Raw genomic sequence first — 23,172 nt, forward strand, 5'->3', positions numbered from 1 at the left:
CTCCAAACGCGGCTGCAGTCGAAGAGTTAAACATGAATCTCTTTCATCACCATCATAAAACAACAAAACTAATTATACACCATATAAAGCTACATTTTTACATACGTATAAATGCAAGATTTATATAGATTTCAAAGTTGACACTGTTCACTCATTTATTAGCTCCTACAAATGAATACATTACCACATCTGTACTCTATAAAACTGTGATGTTTAGAAATCGTTCATCCTGCTTAACACACGGACTCCCTCACATGTGAAATAGATTTGCTATGTTCAGCATTAGTGTTAGAACGGGGGGCTGGCTGACATTTCCCTTAATGTGATTCCGACTTCTGAGAATTAAAAAGCAGAGAGAAATACTGATATGAGGAGGGGAGAAATGATCATTTAATTGGCACCACAAGTTTTTAATTAGCTGAGGGGGAAAAAAAAAAAAAAGCAAAAAAGAAAAAGCAATCTTCCAAATGAAAATAGAGAGAGTGCATAGCTAATTTGGCACAGAGGTCCACAAGCACAGTTAAACAAACTTGGTGGCCGTATAAACACAGACACATCCCAAATATTTACCGCTAAATAAACAACTCCAAAGAACTGTGTAATTGTGCGACTCAGACACACCAATCTAAGTGCATTACAGCAGAGAACGCTTTTAAATAGCAGCCTGGTTTGTTCATGGCTACAGCTGAAAACGAAGCGGAAACATTTACATTTTTATAGACCATATAACACACCTAAGGAATTGTTGAATTTAGCTGTATTTTATGCCCCAGATTAGTAAATGGTTTTCCAATAAAAAAGAAAAAAAGATACAGTTCCAAGAACTTGAGATTCTGCAGACTAAAAACATTGTTTTAAGTTTTAATTACATTTTGGTCTATTTGATGGAAGACAGTGCTAGAGCCTCCATTGTTCTTGGTGCTATTAGAGCACCATATAAATCCTTCAGTTACTTAGGGGAACGGCGCTTATTATGACACTCAAATCCTTTTATGTCATACTATTACGTAGCGTTAGGAATATATATTATCTGTATCTCCTGAAACCAATCACATCATCCTGCATATAAAATGCTAAATTATTTAAGAGCATTGAAAGAAATAACACCTACACAGCCCTCACTCAATGCTCCCCCCTACATCTCCAGACCCCACTCCCCCCACACCAGGGGCGGATCTAGGCAACTGCTCTACCCGGGTCGATTTTATGGGGGGGGGGGGGTGGGGGGGGGGGGGATTTAGGCCCCACCCCCTTTTTTAATTTCTAAGGCTGCACAGTATGTGCAGGTCCGTTCAGCATTGGCAGTGTGCTGTCCCGCTGCTCTGATTGTGTTTAAAACACAATCAGAGCAGCCGGGCAGCACACTGTCACTGCTGAACGGACCTGCACAGTGTGCAGCCATCAGCAGCAAGCCTCTGCTAGAGGGGGCGATCGCCCCGATCGCCCCCCCCCCCCGGATCCGCCACTGCCCCACACTGCCTCTCCGTTCTGCCACCGACCGTCGCCTCTCCTCCACACTCGTTACCTCCTGTTACTCTTGCTTCCAAGAATTCCCAATTGCCGCTCCCCTCTTCTGGAATTCAGTTCCTCTCCCAGACTTTCCAACTACCTCCAAGGCTTCAAACGTGCTCTCAAAGCAATCTCTTCCTCAAAACCTACCAGCTCTCCTCCTAATCCACCACTACCCCCTCCTTCACTCTGTCCTATTCCTTCTGTGTCCCCCCTGTTTGTCTACCTATCCCCTCTAGATCGTAAGCTCTCATGAGCAGGAACCTCTTCCCTCGTGTCCTCCTCCTCTCATTACTTATGCCACCGGCTCATCTATGTCTTCTCTCCTATCTTCAACCAGTGGCTCTGACCCAATAGTCTGCGCCCATACTCCTGGGCACAAGGCTCAGATAGTGCTAATTTAGACCCCCCCCCCTTCTCATGCTTCATTACTAGTCAATATAAGAGAACATTCCTCGCTAAGTTGGTCCTGCTGGTTCAGTTATTCTTTTGTTGTGTATTCTACCATTTTGTCTATTTTGTAGTGCACTGTTTTTGCCTTTGTTGTAATGTCCTGTCTTGCCTTGTACTGTTTTACGTTATACTCTAAGTACAGCGCTGCAGACTCTTTGTGGAGCTTTACAAACAATAATAATAAAACAACGGAACTGACATTGACGTGAATAAACATCCGCTAGAGCTATCACGTGAAGATCTTCCAGGTGGTTGACTTATTGCTGACAAGGTTTGATGAGCAGTCCAGAAATAAGAGAGTTAATAACTTTCTGCGTAGAGAACTCTGTCATGAAGGGCTTTAAATTAGTTTACGGCAACGCCACCAAATTCACTTTCCAAGTGGCTCAACTTAGACCAATATCCGTCATGCAACGCCGTCAGTACAAGGTACATGGTATAGTAATGAACCTTGTACAGACGTTGCCTCCTTAAATTATTAACCGAACAAGTCAGATCACATTGAGCCTCTTCAGTGTGACGTCAGCCACCGCTGACGTCTTCTTCCGGGGCCGCAATTGACAAAAGTCTATCTTGAAGCTGTCACTCATGTCAGTGAGTCGGAGAGCAGCTCTTCAGTTTCCTCCTCTGGGGTAAGTACTGTCGGGTTTTCCCCAATGCAGGTAGACAACTCTTTAAAATTCCCCTTTAAATGCAACTTTAAAGAATAAAACCAAACTACAGAAACCATTCAGGATTAGTGCTAAAGGCCCACAATGGATAAAAGATTATAGCATCATTTCAAAACAACAGAGATGGTTGAAAAATAATCCTATTATCAATCAGCCGCGTGGAAACAGCTTACTGGGAATACATTAGTTGATCAATGCTATGATCATATAAGAAAGAAATGAGATATATCAAATAAGATATATAAAACTAATAAACAGATACTGCACACCTCTGACAGTAGTGTAAGTATTCCTATGCAACATTCGCACAGTACTACACAAAATAATAGCGACAAAATGTCCAAAAGGGATCATTTAGTGGAAATTTCCATTGCAGGTCAATAGTATCATTGGCCTGTACAGCAATAATCTGCTTTAACAGCTCTTTTCTCCCAATGTAAACCCCATAAATCTCAATGTTCTGTTGAGGTTTTAATGCACAAGTTTGAATTATCTTGGGCCCCCACAGAGCTTGGATGCAATAAATGGTTTTACTGTTAATCGCATTGGACTGCCTGAAGCCTCACGTCTTACAATACATGGTTATATTATTAGCCAATGAAACCAGAATCAAGGACAATTAATGCTTCTTTTACAACACACTCAAAATAAACCTAAAAAAATGATTGGGATTTACTGTATTAATAAACATACAGTCGTGAGCATCGGGGATCTGGGTGCTCCAGAACATTGGGTTTTATTTTGTTGCTATTTTAAAGAAGACAAAGAAAAAAATAAAAGTATAATGACATGTATCATTTTAGTAGATCTGAACTTTTAGAAGAGACGTAGAAAGTATCCAAATTGTTGCTTAACTCGCTAAAAAAAATAGAGCCCCAAATTTTACTTCACTTTATTATACCCAATTTTTACATGCCCCCCTCTCCCAACCCCCACACAATGTTGTGGCTGAAGGGCAAGTTTAAAATTGGCAATCAAAAGAATACAGAACACAACTGCTCAGAATCTGTTAGAGCAGAACTCCCAAAATGTCAGTCCCCGACAGCGGGAGAGAGGGAGTGGCTACGTCAATTTGGGGGCATGGTCATGACATGATAGGGGCGTGGTAACACACCCAGAAGGGTGCCTAGTGCAGTAAAGCAATAGGCTGCCCATTAGATATCTCCCTCTCCCCCCCCCCCCCCCAACGTTCTCACCCACAAGACAAACATGAACCGGGTGGGACAGAGTTCGAAAATCGGGACTCTCCCACTGAAATCAGGACAGTTAGGAGGTATGGTCAAAGAAGAGCAGACAATGATTTCCTGACATTGATTCCATGAGACATAGTAATTGGTTTCAGCAATGGCTTATAGGCATCGTCTCATGCTGTGTTATGTTGTTTTTTTTACCACCTAGAAGCAGTGAACACTGATTTTTACCCAGGAAATTGTTATTATTCCATACAAGCATAACAATAATCCATTATCGTTCTTAAGTGTGACGTTGGATTATTAACTTCTGTGATGGGCTCACTCTGCATTCTTTGAGCCATTGATGTTAATAATTCCATACTTCTATAACACAGCAATACTTTGTTCTCGAGTACGTTACATCTTTTAGCACTCTTTGTTTACGCCTAGTGATTCTTTAATTTTATTTTCACAAGCAATTATTATTACTTTTACCCCCTACTGTGACACCTGAGACCGGAATTCATTATGGCTTGTACAGAAGATGTTTTCATTCACCTGTGATACATTCTGAGTTGAATTCACCGCTTGGCGAGCTTAGCACGTCCAGGGCCGGATTAACCATAGGGCTAACTGGGCTACAGCCCAGGGGCCTTGGGCATCCAGGGGGCCCTTTTAAGTCCTCAGCAGCAGTATTGATCGGTCGGGTGCGGGGGCGCCCCCGGCCCGATCAGTGCTGCTGAGCACTTTCACTGCGGTCCTTCCCCGGCGCGCTGTAGTCTCCTTACTGAGGGGATCTTGTGAGTCTCACTCTCACGAGATTTACTCAGTAAAGAGCATACAGAGCGCCGGGGAAGGACTACAATGCCAGGAGAAGGAGGTCAGTGCCTTGTGGGCGGCTCGGCTCACCGCGGGGGGGGGGGGGGGCCCTCACGGGGGAATGGAGGCCCCCTTAGCCCAGGGGCCTCCATTCCCTTAATCCGGCCCTGAGCACGTCACAGGAGTAATAAGAGTGAACATTGATGGGACCAAGGATGTAGCAATTTTTAACAACTTATGTCTACAGTCCATTTCCTCTTCAGCCTTATTTTGGGCGTACTGCTTCGGAATTTTTTTTTGTAGAAATCAATGATCTCTAGTTAAGGTGTTGGAAAGGCTTTGACCATGCAAAGGTGGGGACGGGAAGATATCCCAATGGGTAGAGTTCTCATTTAAACATCACTGTGAACTGCACCCTAGAGAAGCGTGCTCTTAACTGTGATACATGGATTGGGAGGACACTTTGTATCAGTGATGGATAACCTGACACACTACAGGGGCTGCACAACCGGCCCTCTAAATTTCAAAAGTATAACATACCAGCAGGCATATTAAACAAGTGTTACAAGTTATAATAAACAAATATGACAATAAATTAGGGAGGAGTGGGAGCCGCAGGTGAAGGCTTGGGGGGCCTCATATGTTACTATGGTATCCTGTTGCCTATCACTGCCATACGAAAGTGGGCAGCACGGTGGCTCAGTGGTTAGCACTTCTGCCTTACAGCACTGGGGTCATGAGTTCAATTCCTGACCATGGCCTTATTTGTGCACAGTTTGTATGTTCTCCCCGTGTTTGCGTGGGTTTCCTCTCACACTCCAAAAACATACTAGTAGGTTAATTGGCTGCTAACAAATTGACCCAAGTCTGTGTGTCTGTGTGTGTGTTAGGGAATTTAGACTGTAATTCCCAATGGGGCACGGACTGATGTGAATGATTTATTGGAATTAGTGGTGCTATATAAATAAATAATGATGATGATGATAAGTGTATTATTGCTTACTTGCATGTTACAAATTAAACCAACCCTTGTAGGAATCTGTAAATCCAGGTATTTTGTGCAAATGCCAAAACCTCTTGACATTTAAAGGGTCCTTGCACATTGATATGCATTAATATAGGGCAAACCTATCCGCCCTGTACCTATAGATCTCATGGCTGCAAATAAAGGCCGAGGTTGAAAACTCTCTCTTAGACTATTAGGAAAAAAGTCAAGACAAATTTCCCTTTCCTCAATATCCCCTTGCAGCACAGCGATTTGCTAAAACTCCTTATACTTAATACTTTATGGCTCCTCAGTGCTACCAGAAGGCAATTATTGATACCACCCTAAAATGTCCTTTTTAACAAGGATCCACAGATTGCATTACATTCAGTCTGAAGCCAGCTTAATCTTACAGCTGTCATTAACAGGACGGCCTGCGATATTTCCACTTGCTTAATCATTCGGAAGGATGTTATATGAAGTTCTGAAAGTAATTTGAGTTCTGTAAGAAGTCTCCTCCTTAATCTGCTACTACTGCTGTGTTGAATCCTCAGTAATATCTAAACCCTTAATGCACAGGCTCACATGGCAATCCCCAATCACATGTCATATCACCCTGCATTACTCCACTCCAATCATAACTATTTAAAAGAATAATCTTCTAAAGTACCATGCAAGAGAAACTTGCTGCTCAGCACTGTTCAATCCTTAGCTTGCCATTAACTCTCAAATAAAATAGTCCAACTTTATGTAGGAGCCTGGTTGCCTAATGCTCACACATTTCCAAAGCTTATCATTTATGTGGTATGTCGAGTTGACATTAACAGGCATATGCAAGACAGCGTATCGTAATTCACACAATGCAGGGTTCTGTCAGGATGGCAATATTCGCTAGAACTCTGACAATTGTTAGGGACATTTCCGAGCACACTAGCTTTGTACAGCATGCAAATAAGCCACTGCAAAAACAAAACAACTGGGTAATGGTGTCTGTAGTGCTTCACATGCTGGCAAGGGCATCTTTTGCTTCACTGAAAAGGCCCAACAAGGCTGGAACAGGCTGGCTCTCCAGGTGACTGTTCTGTATCAGCAACGTCACGCCACGTCATGCTCTATAAAACCAGTAGGTGGGGCAGTGATTCAAAGGATTGCCATGTGCATAGAATTACCCAGAAGTCTATTCTCTTAACTAGACTCAGTGAGTGCTCCCTCATGAAGCAAAAAGCACCTATCTCACTTATGTGTTTTAGCATTCTATCACTTTCTGGATGAAACAAAAATATATATATAAATAATATAAAATACAGATAATAATCTAAATCAAGGCTGGACAAATCCCAGCTGCCATGTTGTTAACTGTGACTCAACTGTAAGATGGTGATGAGCGCAACAACCCCCCCCCCCCCTTCCCCACTCACTTCTTCAACTGCCTCCTACACTAAACTTTCACTCCAGATGTGGGTTGTGAATGACAGACCCCTCCCTAGGGCATGTTCTTCAAACCATTTGAGTTGGTTCTCAGGATTTACTGCTGCTTTAGCCAGAGCTGTTGTCTGCAATAAGCCACAAAGCCTGATTACACAATGAGCAGAGTTTCTGACAGGAATGAGCGGATATGACGAAGTGCACTCTATAACAGAATGCTGGGGAGCGCTATATGATACATACCTGTTATAATAATTCCTGACAGATTCACTGAGGTCAGTAATGTTTGGCTCATACAATATCTTCTAGATAATGTAACACAGTACATTCACCTCTCCTCTGCACGAGACCTCTGCAAGTGGATCATTTATAGTTCCTGATGTTCCTCACTTACCTCCTCTCAACCAATCCATATTGAAATAGAAGCCAAACTCACTGACTGAAGACTCCAAAGAGTATGATAAGGATTATATAATACCAATTTATTTGTAACAACCAGAGAAATACAAATCAAAGGAAGATGGGAACAAAGTGCCAAAGCTCTGTTCTAGTTTTTTTTTTCAAATACAACTATACTAGAAAAAGTGTTACTGCTGGAATAGGTGAACAAAGTTCTGTGCAAATATTTCACCCGATAATGCATATGAGGTTTTTCATTTAGGATAATAGTTGTCGTATAATAACCTGATACAAACAGTGTATATTTGCTATAACTCATAGCACACTAACAGATATTAGCATTGAATTGTGCAGTTAGTTTAGACTAAATGGTTAGAATGGTGCGAGGGAAGAGGTGTAACTATATTCAATCCAGTCCTGCTTAGTGCATAAAAAGCCACACTTCTGTTTTCAGCATGTTGTTCATGCCTTCAGCCTGACTCCATTAAGATAAATAGAACACATATATCAAAATGCATTTTTTTTCAATGAATTCTGCAATTGCACAGTTTAAAAGTAAGGACACGGTTACCACATTGGCACCCAAACCCTAGAATAATGCACCTAACCTGTCAATTTCAACATCCACTGAAATTAAAAACAATATTTGAATGCTTTTCGGGCTATTTGTGTCTTCATTTTTTACAAACTAAAGCTAAAATGATCAATAGCTGAAATATTGATTTAAATAGAATGCCCGTATAAACATGCTTCAGTCAATGCTGCCAGACACTTTATACAATTAAATTATGTTAACTAAATACTACACTGAAGTAATCAAACTAGCAATGTAGTTTTCCTACTGAAGGGATAGAGTAGTTTAATGTATCACAGACATAGACGACTTTCTATAGCCGCCTCTTCCTAGAAAAAATAATGTATGCTCCATTCGGTCGCTTTTCTCCAACTTTATGTTCCTCTATCACATCCTAAAACTTTTTTAAAGATATATGAAGAAAAACAAGCGTTGCCCATAGCAACTAATCAGATTTCTCTAGTAGAGTTTAGACAATGAAAGCAAATTTGTACTTTGTTCCTATGAGCCAACCAATTTTGCTATATTAAGTTACCTCTAGAGGATTTTTCATAAATGCGACCCACTTGGGTATAAAAACAATAAATATTTATAAATGTATTTTACTCATACTTACAACCATCATATGTTTTTACATTAGTAAGCATACTTAAGAACGTATGTGACATGATTTAACAAAGAGCAGACTGCCCCCTTAGATTTTAGCCTATGTGACCAAAATACCAGAATATCATATGACAGTTGAATGAGGTTGATTGTCGGAACACTCAATGTACGATCATCCCTCCCTATACTATGTCACTGTACGATCATCCCTCCCTATACTATGTCACTGTATGATCATCCCTTTCTATACTATGTCTGTGAACCAATCATCTCTGCACATTTGGGCATTGACCACAGACCATTGTTTTTCTGACTGGCACTAGTTGAAAGCTACTCTATAGCGGTAACATCACGGTGTAGTGTAAAGAGGTGGTGATACTGTACTTGACTACTCAATTGGATGTCCGGGAGACTTCTGAATTTCAGGAAGCCCTCCTGGACTCCCAGCAGAGTGGGCACAGCGTAATGATGGAGGGCCACAAAACGATGATGATGAAGGGGGTACAGTGTAATGAAGGGGGGCACAGTGTAATGAAGGGGGGCACAGTGTAATGAAGAGGGGTACAGTGTAATGAAGAGGGGTACAGTGTAATGAAGAGGGGTACAGTGTGATGAAGAGGGGTACAGTGTGATGAAGAGGGGTACAGTGTAATGAAGGGGGTTACAGTGTAATGAAGGGGGTTACAGTGTAATGAAGGGGGAGTACAGTGTAATGAAGGGGGGTTACAGTGTAATGAAGGGGGTTACAGTGTAATGAAGGGGGTTACAGTGTAATGAAGAGGGGTACAGTGTAATGAAGAGGGGTACAGTGTGATGAAGGGGGTTACAGTGTAATGAAGGGGGAGTACAGTGTAATGAAGAGGGAGTACAGTGTAATGAAGGGGGAGTACAGTGTAATGAAGGGGGAGTACAGTGTAATGAAGGGGGAGTACAGTGTAATGAAGGGGGAGTACAGTGTAATGAAGGGGGGGTACAGTGTAATGAAGAGGGAGTACAGTGTAATGAAGAGGGAGTACAGTGTAATGAAGGGGGTGACAGTGTAATGAAGGGAGTACAGTGTAATGAAGGGGGTGACAGTGTAATGAAGGGAGTACAGTGTAATGAAGGGGGTGACAGTGTAATGAAGGGAGTACAGTGTAATGAAGGGGGGTACAGTGTAATGAAGGGAGTACAGTGTAATGAAGGGGGTGACAGTGTAATGAAGGGAGTACAGCGTAATGAAGAGGGAGTACAGCGTAATGAAGAGGGAATACAGCGTAATGAAGAGGGAATACAGCGTAATGAAGAGGGAGTACAGCGTAATGAAGGGAGTACAGTGTAATGAAGGGGGTGACAGTGTAATGAAGGGAGTACAGTGTAATGAAGGGGGTTACAGTGTAATGAAGGGGGAACAGTGTAATGAAGAGGGAGTACAGTGTAATGAAGAGGGAGTACAGTGTAATGAAGGGGGTTACAGTGTAATGGAGGGGGTTACAGTGTGATTCTAATTTGCCCAAAAAAATTAAATGTTATTACAAATAATACATATACTTCATTTCTATTATATATAAAGCAATAAATGTGTGCTGCTTAATGTATTTATTTGTATAACTATCTTTATTAAAGTTTATTATATTATTTGTATTAAAAGAGGAAAAGCATTATTGAATGATTGAATAATTTACTCAATTGATTTTTTGCAGGGGGACGCCAGTCATGCTCACATCGGCCCTGCTTGTGGCTGGTTAAAATTTAGATAAGGATTTTCATCAGGACTGCACCTGAGTTGCGACTTGGAGTGAAATGAGTACTAGACAAACATTTATCAATTTCCTTTCCTGCAAAACAATATCAAGCTTAACATCAAAGTGCATACAATGCAGAAAAAGTACAACATAGATTCCTAATAAAAAGAAAAAGTAAATGGTATTCTAAACAACAGCATAAACCTTTATCTTGTAATAGTGCCATAATCGATACATAAAACAGGTTAAAAAATGAAAGGTTTTACATTGCAAAAAAAATGCCTCTCTCTTCCCTGCACAGCCAGATGTTAAATAACAGATAAACGGGTAACAGACAGCATTAAGTCCACAGAGACAATTATTTAAAGAGCTGGTTTGTCAAAGTGCACAAAAAGGAAAAGACAAAAGTATATCTATCACAGATATAAACTCAAGATGCAAAAGTATTATGTTGTATGAGCAACGGAATTTAAAAATACAACAAGCTTTTAGTGCTCATGATGATATGACTTACATAAAGCTTGCAGTAATCTTACACATATATTAGCTATTGAATGTATCAGATCTGCCTATTATTCTGCCTATACAACCAGTGGTGGAATTCAATAAATTAACAACCAGTTCTCTGCCCCAATGACCGTTTTAAGTATACAAAAAGATATACCAAAAGGTAGTTTAATATTTCATGCATTTAATACTCAAATTAAAATGCATTTAATGCATATTATTACTCAATAAATAATTCAATACTCAAGTAGTATTTTATGCTGATAATATCAAGATAATAATAGTAATGAGTCATGTCATGCCACACAGTAGCGCCCCCATTTCAAATTATGCCACAGTAATGCCCCTCTTTATCACACTCTGCCATGCTGCTTTAGGCCCCTCAAAACACTCTGCCATTCTTCCTTTACTCCCCCTTCACACTCTACCATGCTGCCTTTACTCCACCTTCACACTCTACAATGCTGCCTTTACTCCCCCTTCACACTCTACCATGCTGCCTTTACTCCCCCTTCACACTCTGCCATGCTGCCTTTACTCCCCCTTCACACTCTGCCATGCTGCTTTTACTCCCCCTTCACACTCTACCATGCTGCCTCTACTCCCCCTTCACACTCTGCCATGCTGCCTTTACTCCCCCTTCACACTCTACCATGCTGCCTTTACTCCCCCTTCACACTCTACCATGCTGCCTTTACTCCCCCTTCACACTCTACCATGCTGCCTTTACTCCCCCTTCACACTCTGCCATGCTGCCTCTACTCCCCCTTCACACTCTGCCATGCTGCCTTTACTCCCCCTTCACACTCTACCATGCTGCCTCTACTCCCCCTTCACATTTTGCCATGCTGCCTTTACTCCCCCTTCACACTCTACCATGCTGCCTCTACTCCCCCTTCACACTCTGCCATGCTGCCTTTACTCCTCCTTCACACTCTACCATGCTGCCTCTACTACCCCTTCACACTCTGCCATGCTGCCTTTACTCCCCCTTCACACTCTGCCATGCTGCCTTTAGTCCCCCTTCACACTCTACCATGCTGCCTTTACTCCCCCTTCACACTCTACCATTCTTCCTTTACTCCCCCTTCACACTCTGCCATGCTGCCTTTACTCCCCCTTCACACTCTACCATGCTGCCTCTACTCCCCCTTCACACTCTGCCATGCTGTCTGTGCTCCCCCTTCACACTCTGCCATGCTGTCTTTGCTCCCCCTTCACACTCTGCCATGCTGCCTTTACTCCCCTTCACACTCTGCCATGCTGTCTTTACTCCCCCTTCACACTCTGCCATGCTGCCTTTAGTCCCCCTTCACACTCTACCATGCTGCCTTTACTCCCCCTTCACACTCTACCATTCTTCCTTTACTCCCCCTTCACACTCTACCATGCTGCCTTTACTCCCCCTTCACACTCTACCATGCTGCCTCTACTCCCCCTTCACACTCTGCCATGCTGTCTGTGCTCCCCCTTCACACTCTGCCATGCTGTCTTTGCTCCCCCTTCACACTCTGCCATGCTGTCTTTACTCCCCCTTCACACTCTGCCATGCTGTCTGTGCTCCCCCTTCACACTCTGCCATGCTGCCTTTACTCCCCCTTCACACTCTGCCATGCTGCCTCTACTCCCCCTTCACATTCTGCCATTCTCCCTTGCTTCCATTCCTTCACTTACCTTTTCTATCATCTTCTTTCTTCTCTTTTCTTCTCTTCCTGCTTCTTGATTGCCGACTCCTCACTGAACGTTGTGCCCAACATTCAGCGCGGACGGAGCAGGGAGGAGAAGTGCCAACGAGGACAGGTGAGTATTTTTTTTAAAGGACCCTGGCTCCCCCCCACCAACGAAGAGGTTGGACTCGATCTAGGTATTGGTTCTGGCGAACCGGTAAGAACCGGCTGAAGGTATACAGGAAGGGAGTCACAGATTTTAATACGTCTGACAAGATAGTTGATCCATTGGTGAATGGCCTGCATGACTAAGCCCTCTAATATAACCCACAGATGCTTAATCTTCTGGAATGTTCAGCAAGGAATCAGGGGCGGGGCGTAATGGCGCAATTCACAGCGAATGATAAAAACTGTAGTGCAGGAAGGAGACGCTGTAAGGGACAGACTTACTAAACAGTGCACTGTAAATACACTATGGGGTAAATGTATCAATCAGGGTTTGCATTTAATACAATTGCCTTTTTAGATAATGACAGCAAACCGCCAATTGGTACATTTACCGCTATGTATTGATCCAGTGCTAGACTCTTAAATAGTGCAAAATGTGGTGAAAATAAACTCGACCCACCTAAACCTCATCCACATTTATTTAGGTCCACTTTCCTATAAGCCACAAACTCTTGGGAGTTAAATTGGCATGTATATATTAAATACACAAGAAGGTAGATATATGTTTTCTCTCCCTGCGTCCTGTACAAGCCTGGTAGAAAGTGAGTGTACAATGTTTACAATGTGTCAAAGTTTGTTTGCAGCTCAAGAACTAGAGGAACTTAACTGTTAACACATTTTTGCCATCTCCACCAATGAGCTTTTGGAATTTTCAACGTCACTGATGGCCAGTAAATTGTAAGGAAAAAGTATTTTTCAGAGGAAGACCCCAGTGAAGTTGAAAAGTTTCATCCATTTAGAAGAAGCAGCAAACTAGCAGAATGTGAGCAAGTTTTTAAGGTTTAAGTATCTGCATTATCTCCTACTACAGACACGTTACAAGTAGTGACATTTGTCCCTATACATCCCTGATCTTGTATATCTTTGCCAAGGCTTCTTGCGCACACTCTCCAGCAAAGTCAAATCACAGACTACCAACCACCTCTGTGTACCTATTTACAGCAAAGAGTGCTATCATTGGTCCAGCTTATCAGAGATATCCCTGTGACCACTCCCCCTTCTCAAGACACGCCCCATTTAGATGAGTTACAACATGGAAAAAAAATGATCAAAAAAGAAAACCAATTAGCAAACTTACAGCACAAGCGCATATCCTTAAAAGCAGAGATCCTTGCTGTTACAATTGGCCTACTAAAATGAATAAGAGGTTTACATTAAGTGATCTTTAATTGGCGGCTATATTTGTTAGTACCAATGTTGTCTTTAATAAATATAATCTCTCCTTGCAACCTCAAGTGACTTGTTGTGACTTTGTTTTCTAGTTGTGCTTCATTGTTTTGTGTTTTGTTGTTGTTGTTTTAAAATATTGCTTTATAAATACATACACAGTCAATCTCTTCATTTTGGATTCAGATTGAATGCTGGGCTTACTTACCAACAGTCCAGATATTCATGGGACAAAAGTCAAATGGGCCGTGGACTCTATAGCCAGCTTGGCCTGATTTGGGCTATTCGGGGCATAAAATCATGCTGCTGTTCGGTGGTAATATTATGCACACAGACATGAACACAAGGGCCTGATTCACTTAAGTAAAAACAGAACATATATCAAAATGTAAATCATCATTTATTTATTTTTATATCACCACTAATTCTGCAGCGCTGGACAGAGAACTCCCTCACATCAGTCCCTGCCCCAATAGAGCTTACAATCTAAATTATGTAACACACACACACACACAAACACAGACTAGGATAAATTTGGCAGCCAATAAACCTACCAGTATGTTTTTAGATTGTGGGAGGAAACCGTAGCACCTGATGGAAACACGGGAAGAAAATACAAACTCCACATAGCTAATGACCTCAGTGCTGTGAGGCAGAAGTGCTAACCACTAAGCCAATGTGCTGTCCATGGGCATATGCACGTCTGTATTCAACTAGAAGCAGATCTAGATACAGGTATGCACACAGCAATTGTCATATGCAAAATACACTGCAGGATATGGACATAACATATGTGGAATTAAAGTCCCATGAGAACGCACAGAAAAAAAAAAGTATTCAGTTATTGTCACCTATTAATAATATAGTCAATAATAACAAAAACATTACATTTTTTTTCCAACCATGAAATACATTTATCAGGATGTTATTAATGTCTACTGTACCTAAAATTAATTTTTACAGTTGCTCACATGTTGCAAACACATGTTCTAGCATCCATACTCAACCGTCATCACTATCATTTGGCACTTAACCAGACCCAGGGACAAACGCAGGATTTGTAGAGGGGGGTTTCCACACCACGTCAGCAGTGGTCGTGACCAGCATGCATGGGGGCGTGGCTATAATTTTAGACAGTGCTTGGCTGCTCTCCAACTCTTCCTATCCCCATAATATACATGGGCAATGCTGCGTGCACTACTGTTAGGTGCACGCAGCTCTCCCTTTTCAAGCAAAGCTGTGTGAAGAGGGAGAAGGGTCTAGCCACCTCAATTATACAGTGCCCCAGGCTTGGAGGGGGGTTTCCATGCACTAGGAACCCCCCTCGGTTTGCCTATGAGACCTGTAGTTGGTGCAAATGATACGACTGCAAAACATGAACCTTAGAGATGCCCAAAGCTTGAGTCGAATGTTGCTGCATGCGCTCGAGCTTGGCGCACCCTTACTGTACATTGCTTATGCCCATTCCTGCCCCTGTTCCGCCCATGAAATCATAGGCTGTCGGAGTGTCCTTTGCATACACTTGTGTTCACTGGCGTATAGTTTGTTTCTGGGCATGAGCAGAGAGATTTAACACAAAAAACGCCAAGTATCGGCATTTGCGGTTCTTAATGAATCAGGTCCCAAGTGTTTCCTCTTATAGTAACTGTGAGGAGCACTGCTAAGCAATGGAATGAGGAGTATGTTAACGACAGTGTGGTTGAATCACTGGAGTAAATTTTAAGTCTCAACTATTCCTGATAATATATCCTATACCTATATGTGTTTCTGGCAGTCACCACATTTTTAGCTTGTAAAAACTCAAACCCTTATTAAGCATTCTAAATTTAGTCCTATTTAAGAAATACTCCTATATAAAGGTATTTATTTTAAAAAAAACTATTAACCCATCTGCTACCCCCTGACACATGATCTGCTATTTACATGTTAATTGGTAGTCTTCATTACAGCTGTACACAAAGGCAGTAGCACAATCCTAACGTGAATTTTAATTAAGAGAGCACATTTGTGCGGTAAATGAATCCCTTTACTTAAAAAGGAAAAAAAAAAAAAACTAGATCGCTTAGAAAACCAAGACTCACCATGTTAAAATATTAAGTTGTACAGATCAGAAATGTAATCACGAGAGACAAGCTGTGAGAGTTTTTCAATCACTGTGGGGCTGCATCAATTTAAAGTCATGTTACATTAAAGAGAAAAATGTCTGAGAGAGTCTCCCGATTGTCACTTTAGATTAGATTTGTAGTTGTGATCAGGATGTGCATTTTGTAGGTTTTTCTAACATTCGGGAAAATACTGCCTAATGCGGGAGCATCGCGGCTTACAGAAGACTCATTGCTCTAGCCTATCTCTCTCTGATTGCCCGAGATAGGCAGTGAACGAATTTACCTGCACAGCATGAAACCCATCACTAAGGATAAAAACCCATTAACATGTAAACATTAACTAAAAACCTTCGGATGTGTTTAATAAACAGTGACTGAGATTTCTTTCTTTCTTTTTTTTTTTTTATTATTGAGCTCAAGTTCAGTTAAGATTGTTACACATATCTGTTGGTGTCCAATCCCGAATCAATGAAGCATGGCGAAAATTATTTATACAATTTATTTATACAAGCAAAAGGCATTTCACTTTTTACCACCGGAGTGTTAGACACGCCGTCCCCTGAGAAAATAATTAAGCTTGTGTGATGTGCCTATTTTATTGGATGCCGTTTGGATATTTTATTGCATATTAAAGAGAGGGGAAAAAAAAAAAGAGGAGCTCTCGATCAGCCAGCTATATTTTCCATTAAAGAAAAGGGAGGCATTTCTTTCACAAATAGAATTAAAAAAAACTTTAAGTAAGACACCCCAAAGGGTACAGAATAGAATCACCAGAGCGTTAAAGGCTATAAAACAAGTATTTTAAAACAAAAATAATACTTATGTTCTTAGAAAATTAAAACATGTTTTTCTCGGCATTAACACATCTATATAGACATTTGGGTGAGATTCGACCTATCGGGGCCCAGTCTAGTTCAAAGTGAGCAGCACAGGCGATAGCAGCCAGAAGTAACTGCAGACCATCAAGTTTACAAGTGCGAAATGAACTTCTTGTGCAAACAAATCACTCACATCATCATTTATTTATATAGCGCAAACATATTCCGTAGCACTTTACAATTAGGGACAAACATAGTAAACTAATAAACAAACTGGGTAAAACAGACAAAGAGGGGAGAAGGCCCTGCTCGCAAGCTTACAATCTATGGGACAATGGGAGTTTGACACATGAGGTTAAGTCTACATTTTGCATTTTGGCCCAGCCAGACTGCAAAGGTAAAAGTGACTCATAAGCTAAATGATCCTGTCACACAAAATGTTAGTAAGGGGGTAGCTGTCTTGTGTGAAAATTGTGTATCAGGTGGTAATAGGGTAATGTAGTGAGGTTAAGAGGGTGGTTGAAGAATATTATAAGCTTGTCTGAAGAGCTGGGTTTTCACAATTATTTATATACTAAACAGTCACCCTTTATTTTTTTTAATGGAAATTAAATAGAAACACTGCTATATTAGGCTTCTTCATACAGGAGCAGCAGTTGTGTTCTGTGAGTTCTTCAGTGCCCTGAAATGGTGCTTTCCTTAGGTTAGTGGCAAATTGTAACAGTGTTTTAGTCCACTTCAAGGCAGGAAGTGGGTCCAACCCCATTTAGGAGGTGAATTAACATTCACATTTAATAACTCCTCTTCTTCTTCCCAAACTCAGCACATTCAACTAATAGTCCCCAAACCACCACAGCATTAAATAGTACCATCTCAATACCTTAAATTAATTGGCTGCACTCCACCATGACCCAACTATTAAATGACACGCCACTCACAATCAAATAAAAATCCCCCACCATCAGTCTACCAATAAACAGCCATTTAATAGTCCTCCCCCCACGATTACAGTCTTCTATGTGCCATTGTACACTGCAGAGGCAAACTCCTCTCTCCGCCTCTCTCGTTGCTTGCACATGTGGCATGCATGTCCGTGGAGCGGGCATATGCCAGCAGGGAAGAGAAAGGAGAAAGGTGGGTACACACATAAGGGAAGGTAGGGGAGGAATGGATCAGGACTATCCATGGCCACACGAGGATCCATACGGTGCCCCGGGACCACCCCATTTCTGGGGGTATTTCCAGACAACTGGAAATCTCACTTAAGTGCGTGCCTGAAATCTTAGACCTAATCTACTAGTATATAAGCAGCGACAGACGGAGCCTACAGGGAAATAGGACAGACGTACATTAGCCATTATACTGTACGGCAGCACGGTGAGTCAGTGGTTAGCACTTCTGCCTCACAGCACTGGGGTCATGAGTTCAATTCCCGACCATGGCCTTATCTGTGTAGAGTTTGTATTTTCTCCTCGTGTTTGCGTGGGTTTCCTCCAGGTACTCTGGTTTCCTCCCACACTCCAAAAACATACTGGTAAGTTAATTGGCTGCTATTAAATGGACCCTAGTCTCTCTCTCTCTGCCTGTTTAAGTGTGTGTGTTAGGAAATTTAGACTGTAAGCTCCAATGGGGCAGGGACTGATGTGAATGAGTTCTCTGTACAGCGCTGTGGAATTAGTGGCTCTAGATAAATAAATGATGATGATGATGACATGGATAAAAGCTATTGTTGAATTTTTATTATCATGCATAGTCCATTTTATTGTCCGACTATTAAATCTTAATGAATTTTTTTTTTCTTTTAAAGATGATTGTTCATCCTTCATAACCCACTAGACAGTTACCAGTAGCACATGTTACATGGATGGGAGAAGCTTCGAAAAAACAAAACATGCACATACATACATACAGTAATTCATACTACACAACCCAAGTCAAACAATGTCACAATCCCCATCACGCATTTCACTAACATATATATTATATACACCATCAGCACAAAAACAGCGCACAGCTACGTTGAAACCTTTGAATGTACAAAAATAGCTACATTTATTTGAACTTTAGCAGACAAAAAACCCGCCAGATATGTTGAATTAGCCAGAGCTATACTTTCTCTATGTCTTATTCAGATTAATTAGTTCAATTATGTTTTGAGTGCGTGACTAATGTATCATTTTAGTTTTAATCATTTCAATTGAAAAAATATTAAACTTTTGAAGGAAGATAATCTGAATTTTAATTATGCTAACAATACTATTATAAAAGGCTTCTTTCATTTCATTTTAATTGAACTACAGTATGCTTTTTAACATATTTTTTTTTTTTTTCTCTTGGAAAGGAACAGAAAATTAAAGCGCTGACAGTAATGGCTGCTCCCTGCACATGTAGCCCCCTGTTCTCACATTATTGTCCATTAAATGTATGGCCTGTACCATCACTGTAATTAGGGATATATTCTAATAGTATTTAATTAAAAAATAAAATAAACAGAGCAAAATTGCCATTTTACTATAGTGATAAAAAAAACAACGTTACATGTCCTTGACGTGCAGTTATGTTTTAATTTTTTTTACTTTACATATATGTGAATTATACTAATATATGTAATGTTAAAAAGCTTTGCATCTTTAAAGCAGTAGGAGGGTTTAATATCTCATGAAAAACCCTGTGTAAACCTCATTTACATGCAATATATTAACAATGAGCTGTCGTTGTCTAAGAAATGTTTTGTTCAAATGTAATTATAAGGAAGTATTCAACGATTTTGCATTCAATTTTTTATTTATTGTTTGCATTTGAGAAAGATAAAGATTAAGAGACAAAATCTATCTTTCATAAAAGTGTTACTAAATCTGCTAGCAGCATTTGGATTACCTACAAAGCTATTGCTTTTGCATCTATCCCGTCAGATATCTGTCAGCAAATCTTATGTCAATCATGTCAATCTTATGTATGTGTGACAATCCTTTCTAGCTTGCACTGTTAAACAACATATAATATGTTCTGCATATACTAGGCACAATTAAGACAAGTTAGAGATCTTTTCATATATATTTGGTGCTAAGGGTATTATTCTATAAGCATAGAAAACTGAAATTTCAATATATTTTAGCATGCTCAAAAAAGCAATATTGCAGTCTATACTTTTGATAATAAACAATCATAAACATCTCTCTCTGTACAAAACAACTTAGTCCTTTTATATTTAACAGCATATTTTTAGAAAAATAAAGTGCAATTCGGATCTATAAATCATTATTTTCCATTATAATTTACTACTGATTTGTTTGTAAAAAATAAAAATAAAACAATCAATCCTTCTAAAACAAACATATTTTCAGGATGTAAAAAGTCAAAATAACCCCTAATTTGTGACTATTAATGGTCTCAAAAGTACAATAAAGGTTGTCAAAAGTATCAGTAGGTTTATTTTAAAGCATAATTCAAACTAGATAGATTTACAAAGCGATAAGAAATCTCATACTTAGCAATTAGTTATTTGTTGAGAGTCTATTTACATGTAACAATCTTTGGGATCATTAACATAATTGAACTTTACAGCAAAAGCATGAAAATCATGTTTTCTGTTTTCATCTGATCACGGGACAGTGCATCAAATATGCAGCATGCTGTCTATTAAAGAGTAATAAGTAGCATATTCTATCCTGCTTAGTGTCCAGTGCTTCAATGTAGTATGATAGTTCAGCTAATTGGCTCAGTGGTTAGCACTGCTGACCCCAACGCTGGGGTCATGGGTTCGATTCTAACCAGGGCTGTGTGGGGTTTGTATGTTCTCCCCGTGTTTGAGTGGGTTTCCTCTAACATTCCAAAAACATACTGGTAGGTTAACTGGCTTCTGAAAGAAGAAAATGGACCCTAGTGTGTACGTACAATTTAGACTGTACATTCCAATGACGAAAATGACAACATAGGACAGCGAGTGAGCGTGATCAAGATGGCTGCAAAATATGTAAAGACCTTTGAAACGTGGTATATAAATAATACAAATATTATAATTATTCATTTGAATTGTTTTAAATGGATAATAATTCTTGTATGCACTCAATTTGCGAGCCACACACACAGCAATATCACATGGCTAGCTTAACTAGCTCTTGATAAAATCTAATATCTAAAGAAATCACTTAATAAACTACATCATACAATCCCTGCAAAACCAGAGATTATTTCTTATAGATATGGTTGTTAGTAGCGGGGGAAAAAAACACGAATAGAGCAAAGATGAATACGATAGTCCTATTGAGACTGTGTTATAAACTCAAGAGTATTTGCGTTGTATTTGATCATGATGGAGTGAGGTCCATCCAAATTATTTTTCTTTTGCTTCCTAGCCCCCAATAGATAATCTGCAAATTATTTTTTGTAAACTTTGCTGGTGAAATTAATAAGCATTGAAGAGCCCACCATAAACAGACCACTTTTGGTCTGTATAGTTTAGTCAACGTAGTTTGAAAAAAAAACTAGAACTAAGTTCTAAAATTGGAACTCTGTGAAATACTTAACCCTCAATGATGCAGAGAAGATGATAAATGTATTCTTTTTAAACCATAAAACAACAGTAGACATTGTTTGCAAAAAATCTATGAATCAATAAAATTACCCAAAAATGAGTGAACATCAATATTAATTCCAAGGATTCATCATCAGCTATTTATATAGCGCCACTAATTCCGCAGCGCTGATTCTTTGTAACTAAGGATCCTAAAGTTCTCTTTTGACAGTTTCCGAAGAGTTTCTCTATTTTACGAAACCCAAAGTAGGGTAATAATTACATCTAATTTAACTTTTTCTTCCAGATTTCAAAATATCTTATTTTTATACCACTTGGGACGAAGGAGCCAGTGCACGAATCCAGAACGTTACATTTTGCTATTACTTTCTTAAAAAGCAGCAGTTTCTACAGCAGTTTAAAAACTAAGCTTCTTCTTTAATGCCTAAGCTATCATACTAAATAGTCAGCAAAGCCTTTCAGAGTTATATCTGAAATCTCAAAGCCTCCAATCTGTTTAAATTCTAGAAATGCCTCTAGTTATTTTATCCTTATCACGAAAGAAAATGAATTGTAGATATTATTTAAAAAATCGTTTAATAATGAACATCATCTAAACCCTCTACCTCAGATGTCTTTAAATAATTTAGCTTTTAAAGAATGCTTAGTGGTAAATGTATAAAATTTTACCCAGTTCAATAGATTAACTGCAAAACGAAATTAACACTGCCTTAGGAAACGGAGATAAAATTTATATTGAAAACATTTTGATGGGCCATCTTTTTCAGAGTTTTATCTGGAAAGAACCAACATTTTTAAATGAGCCTTTAACAGCAACAGGGACGATTCATCATGGCTCTATATCCCGTACAGCTATGAACTTAATTTGATTGTGTCGAAACTCAACATCCTCTGGCAAAACTTTCAGAGGCCTTCGTATAACATTTTTCTAAACGGTTAGTTAAAAGTATAATTATACAATTTCCCAGAGTTATCTCTCTCTTTATTAACACTTTTTTCCAGTGCTGGTGGAAATTAAATAAACTTTTTAGGCCTCCGCGAAACACCCAGTCCTCGGCACGTGCGACTGCCAATATGCATTGACAATCCCATGATCGAGCGCATTAAAAAAATCTTGGTAATATTGGATGTCTTCATCCGAGGCTCCCTTGTTAAATGCAGTGTAGTTCAATTAACATCTCTTCAATATATAATTTAATTTTGCCTTCATCTTGATCCTCAGCCCAGTCTGAAATGAGCTGTGCTGGGATAGATGTACTTTGAATATTGTAGAAAGTATTCATAAATAAACCCATCAGGCTGGTAATGATTTCTGCCATAATGTGACAAAACGTTTGAAAGTTTCTACTGGGTGAAGGTGTCGGTGCTTTTCACAACTTGCTACAGCGCCTAGAGGAAAAATGACTTATAGTCAGAAAATAATATTTATATTTTACATGATTTTGTAAATTGCAAAGCTTACTTGGATGCTGTAAGAGCAATATTACATTTCCAAAATACCCCCGCCAACATGAATGGCCATGTTGGTTCTGTATACTATATTATATACTATAGAATGTAGCAAGGGTTATCCCAAAAGTGATATATCGGCCTATACCAGTAATCACTCAGGACCTGATTCATTAAGGATCTTAACTTAAGAAACTTCTTATTTCAGTCTCCTGGACAAAACCATGTTACAATGCAAGGGGTGCAAATTAGCATTCTGTTTTGCACATAAGTTAAATACTGACTGTTTTTTCATGCAGCACACAAATATCAACTTTACATTTCAGTGTACACATAAGCTATCAAGTATTTGTGTGCTAC

At 39.8% G+C, this 23,172-nt stretch overlaps 1 protein-coding gene across 2 annotated transcripts in view; it reads right to left on the bottom strand.

Moving 5' to 3' along the window:
- Nucleotides 1-23,172, bottom strand: part of WWOX (WW domain containing oxidoreductase) — an 820,606-nt gene that overhangs the window by 709,851 nt on the left and 87,583 nt on the right. The window contains exon 7 of one of the 2 annotated variants that reach the window (XM_075188990.1): nt 20,581-20,688. The exons of the other annotated variant lie outside the window; for it this stretch is intronic. Within the exon in view, the coding sequence (XP_075045091.1) occupies nt 20,596-20,688 (93 nt within the window). The 3' untranslated portion in view covers nt 20,581-20,595. Of the gene's footprint in view, nt 1-20,580; nt 20,689-23,172 lie in introns of those variants that run through there. 2 annotated transcript variants of the gene reach the window in all.

Source organism: Mixophyes fleayi, chromosome 10, assembly GCF_038048845.1.
Source record: "Mixophyes fleayi isolate aMixFle1 chromosome 10, aMixFle1.hap1, whole genome shotgun sequence".
NCBI classification, from domain to species: Eukaryota; Metazoa; Chordata; class Amphibia; order Anura; family Limnodynastidae; genus Mixophyes; species Mixophyes fleayi.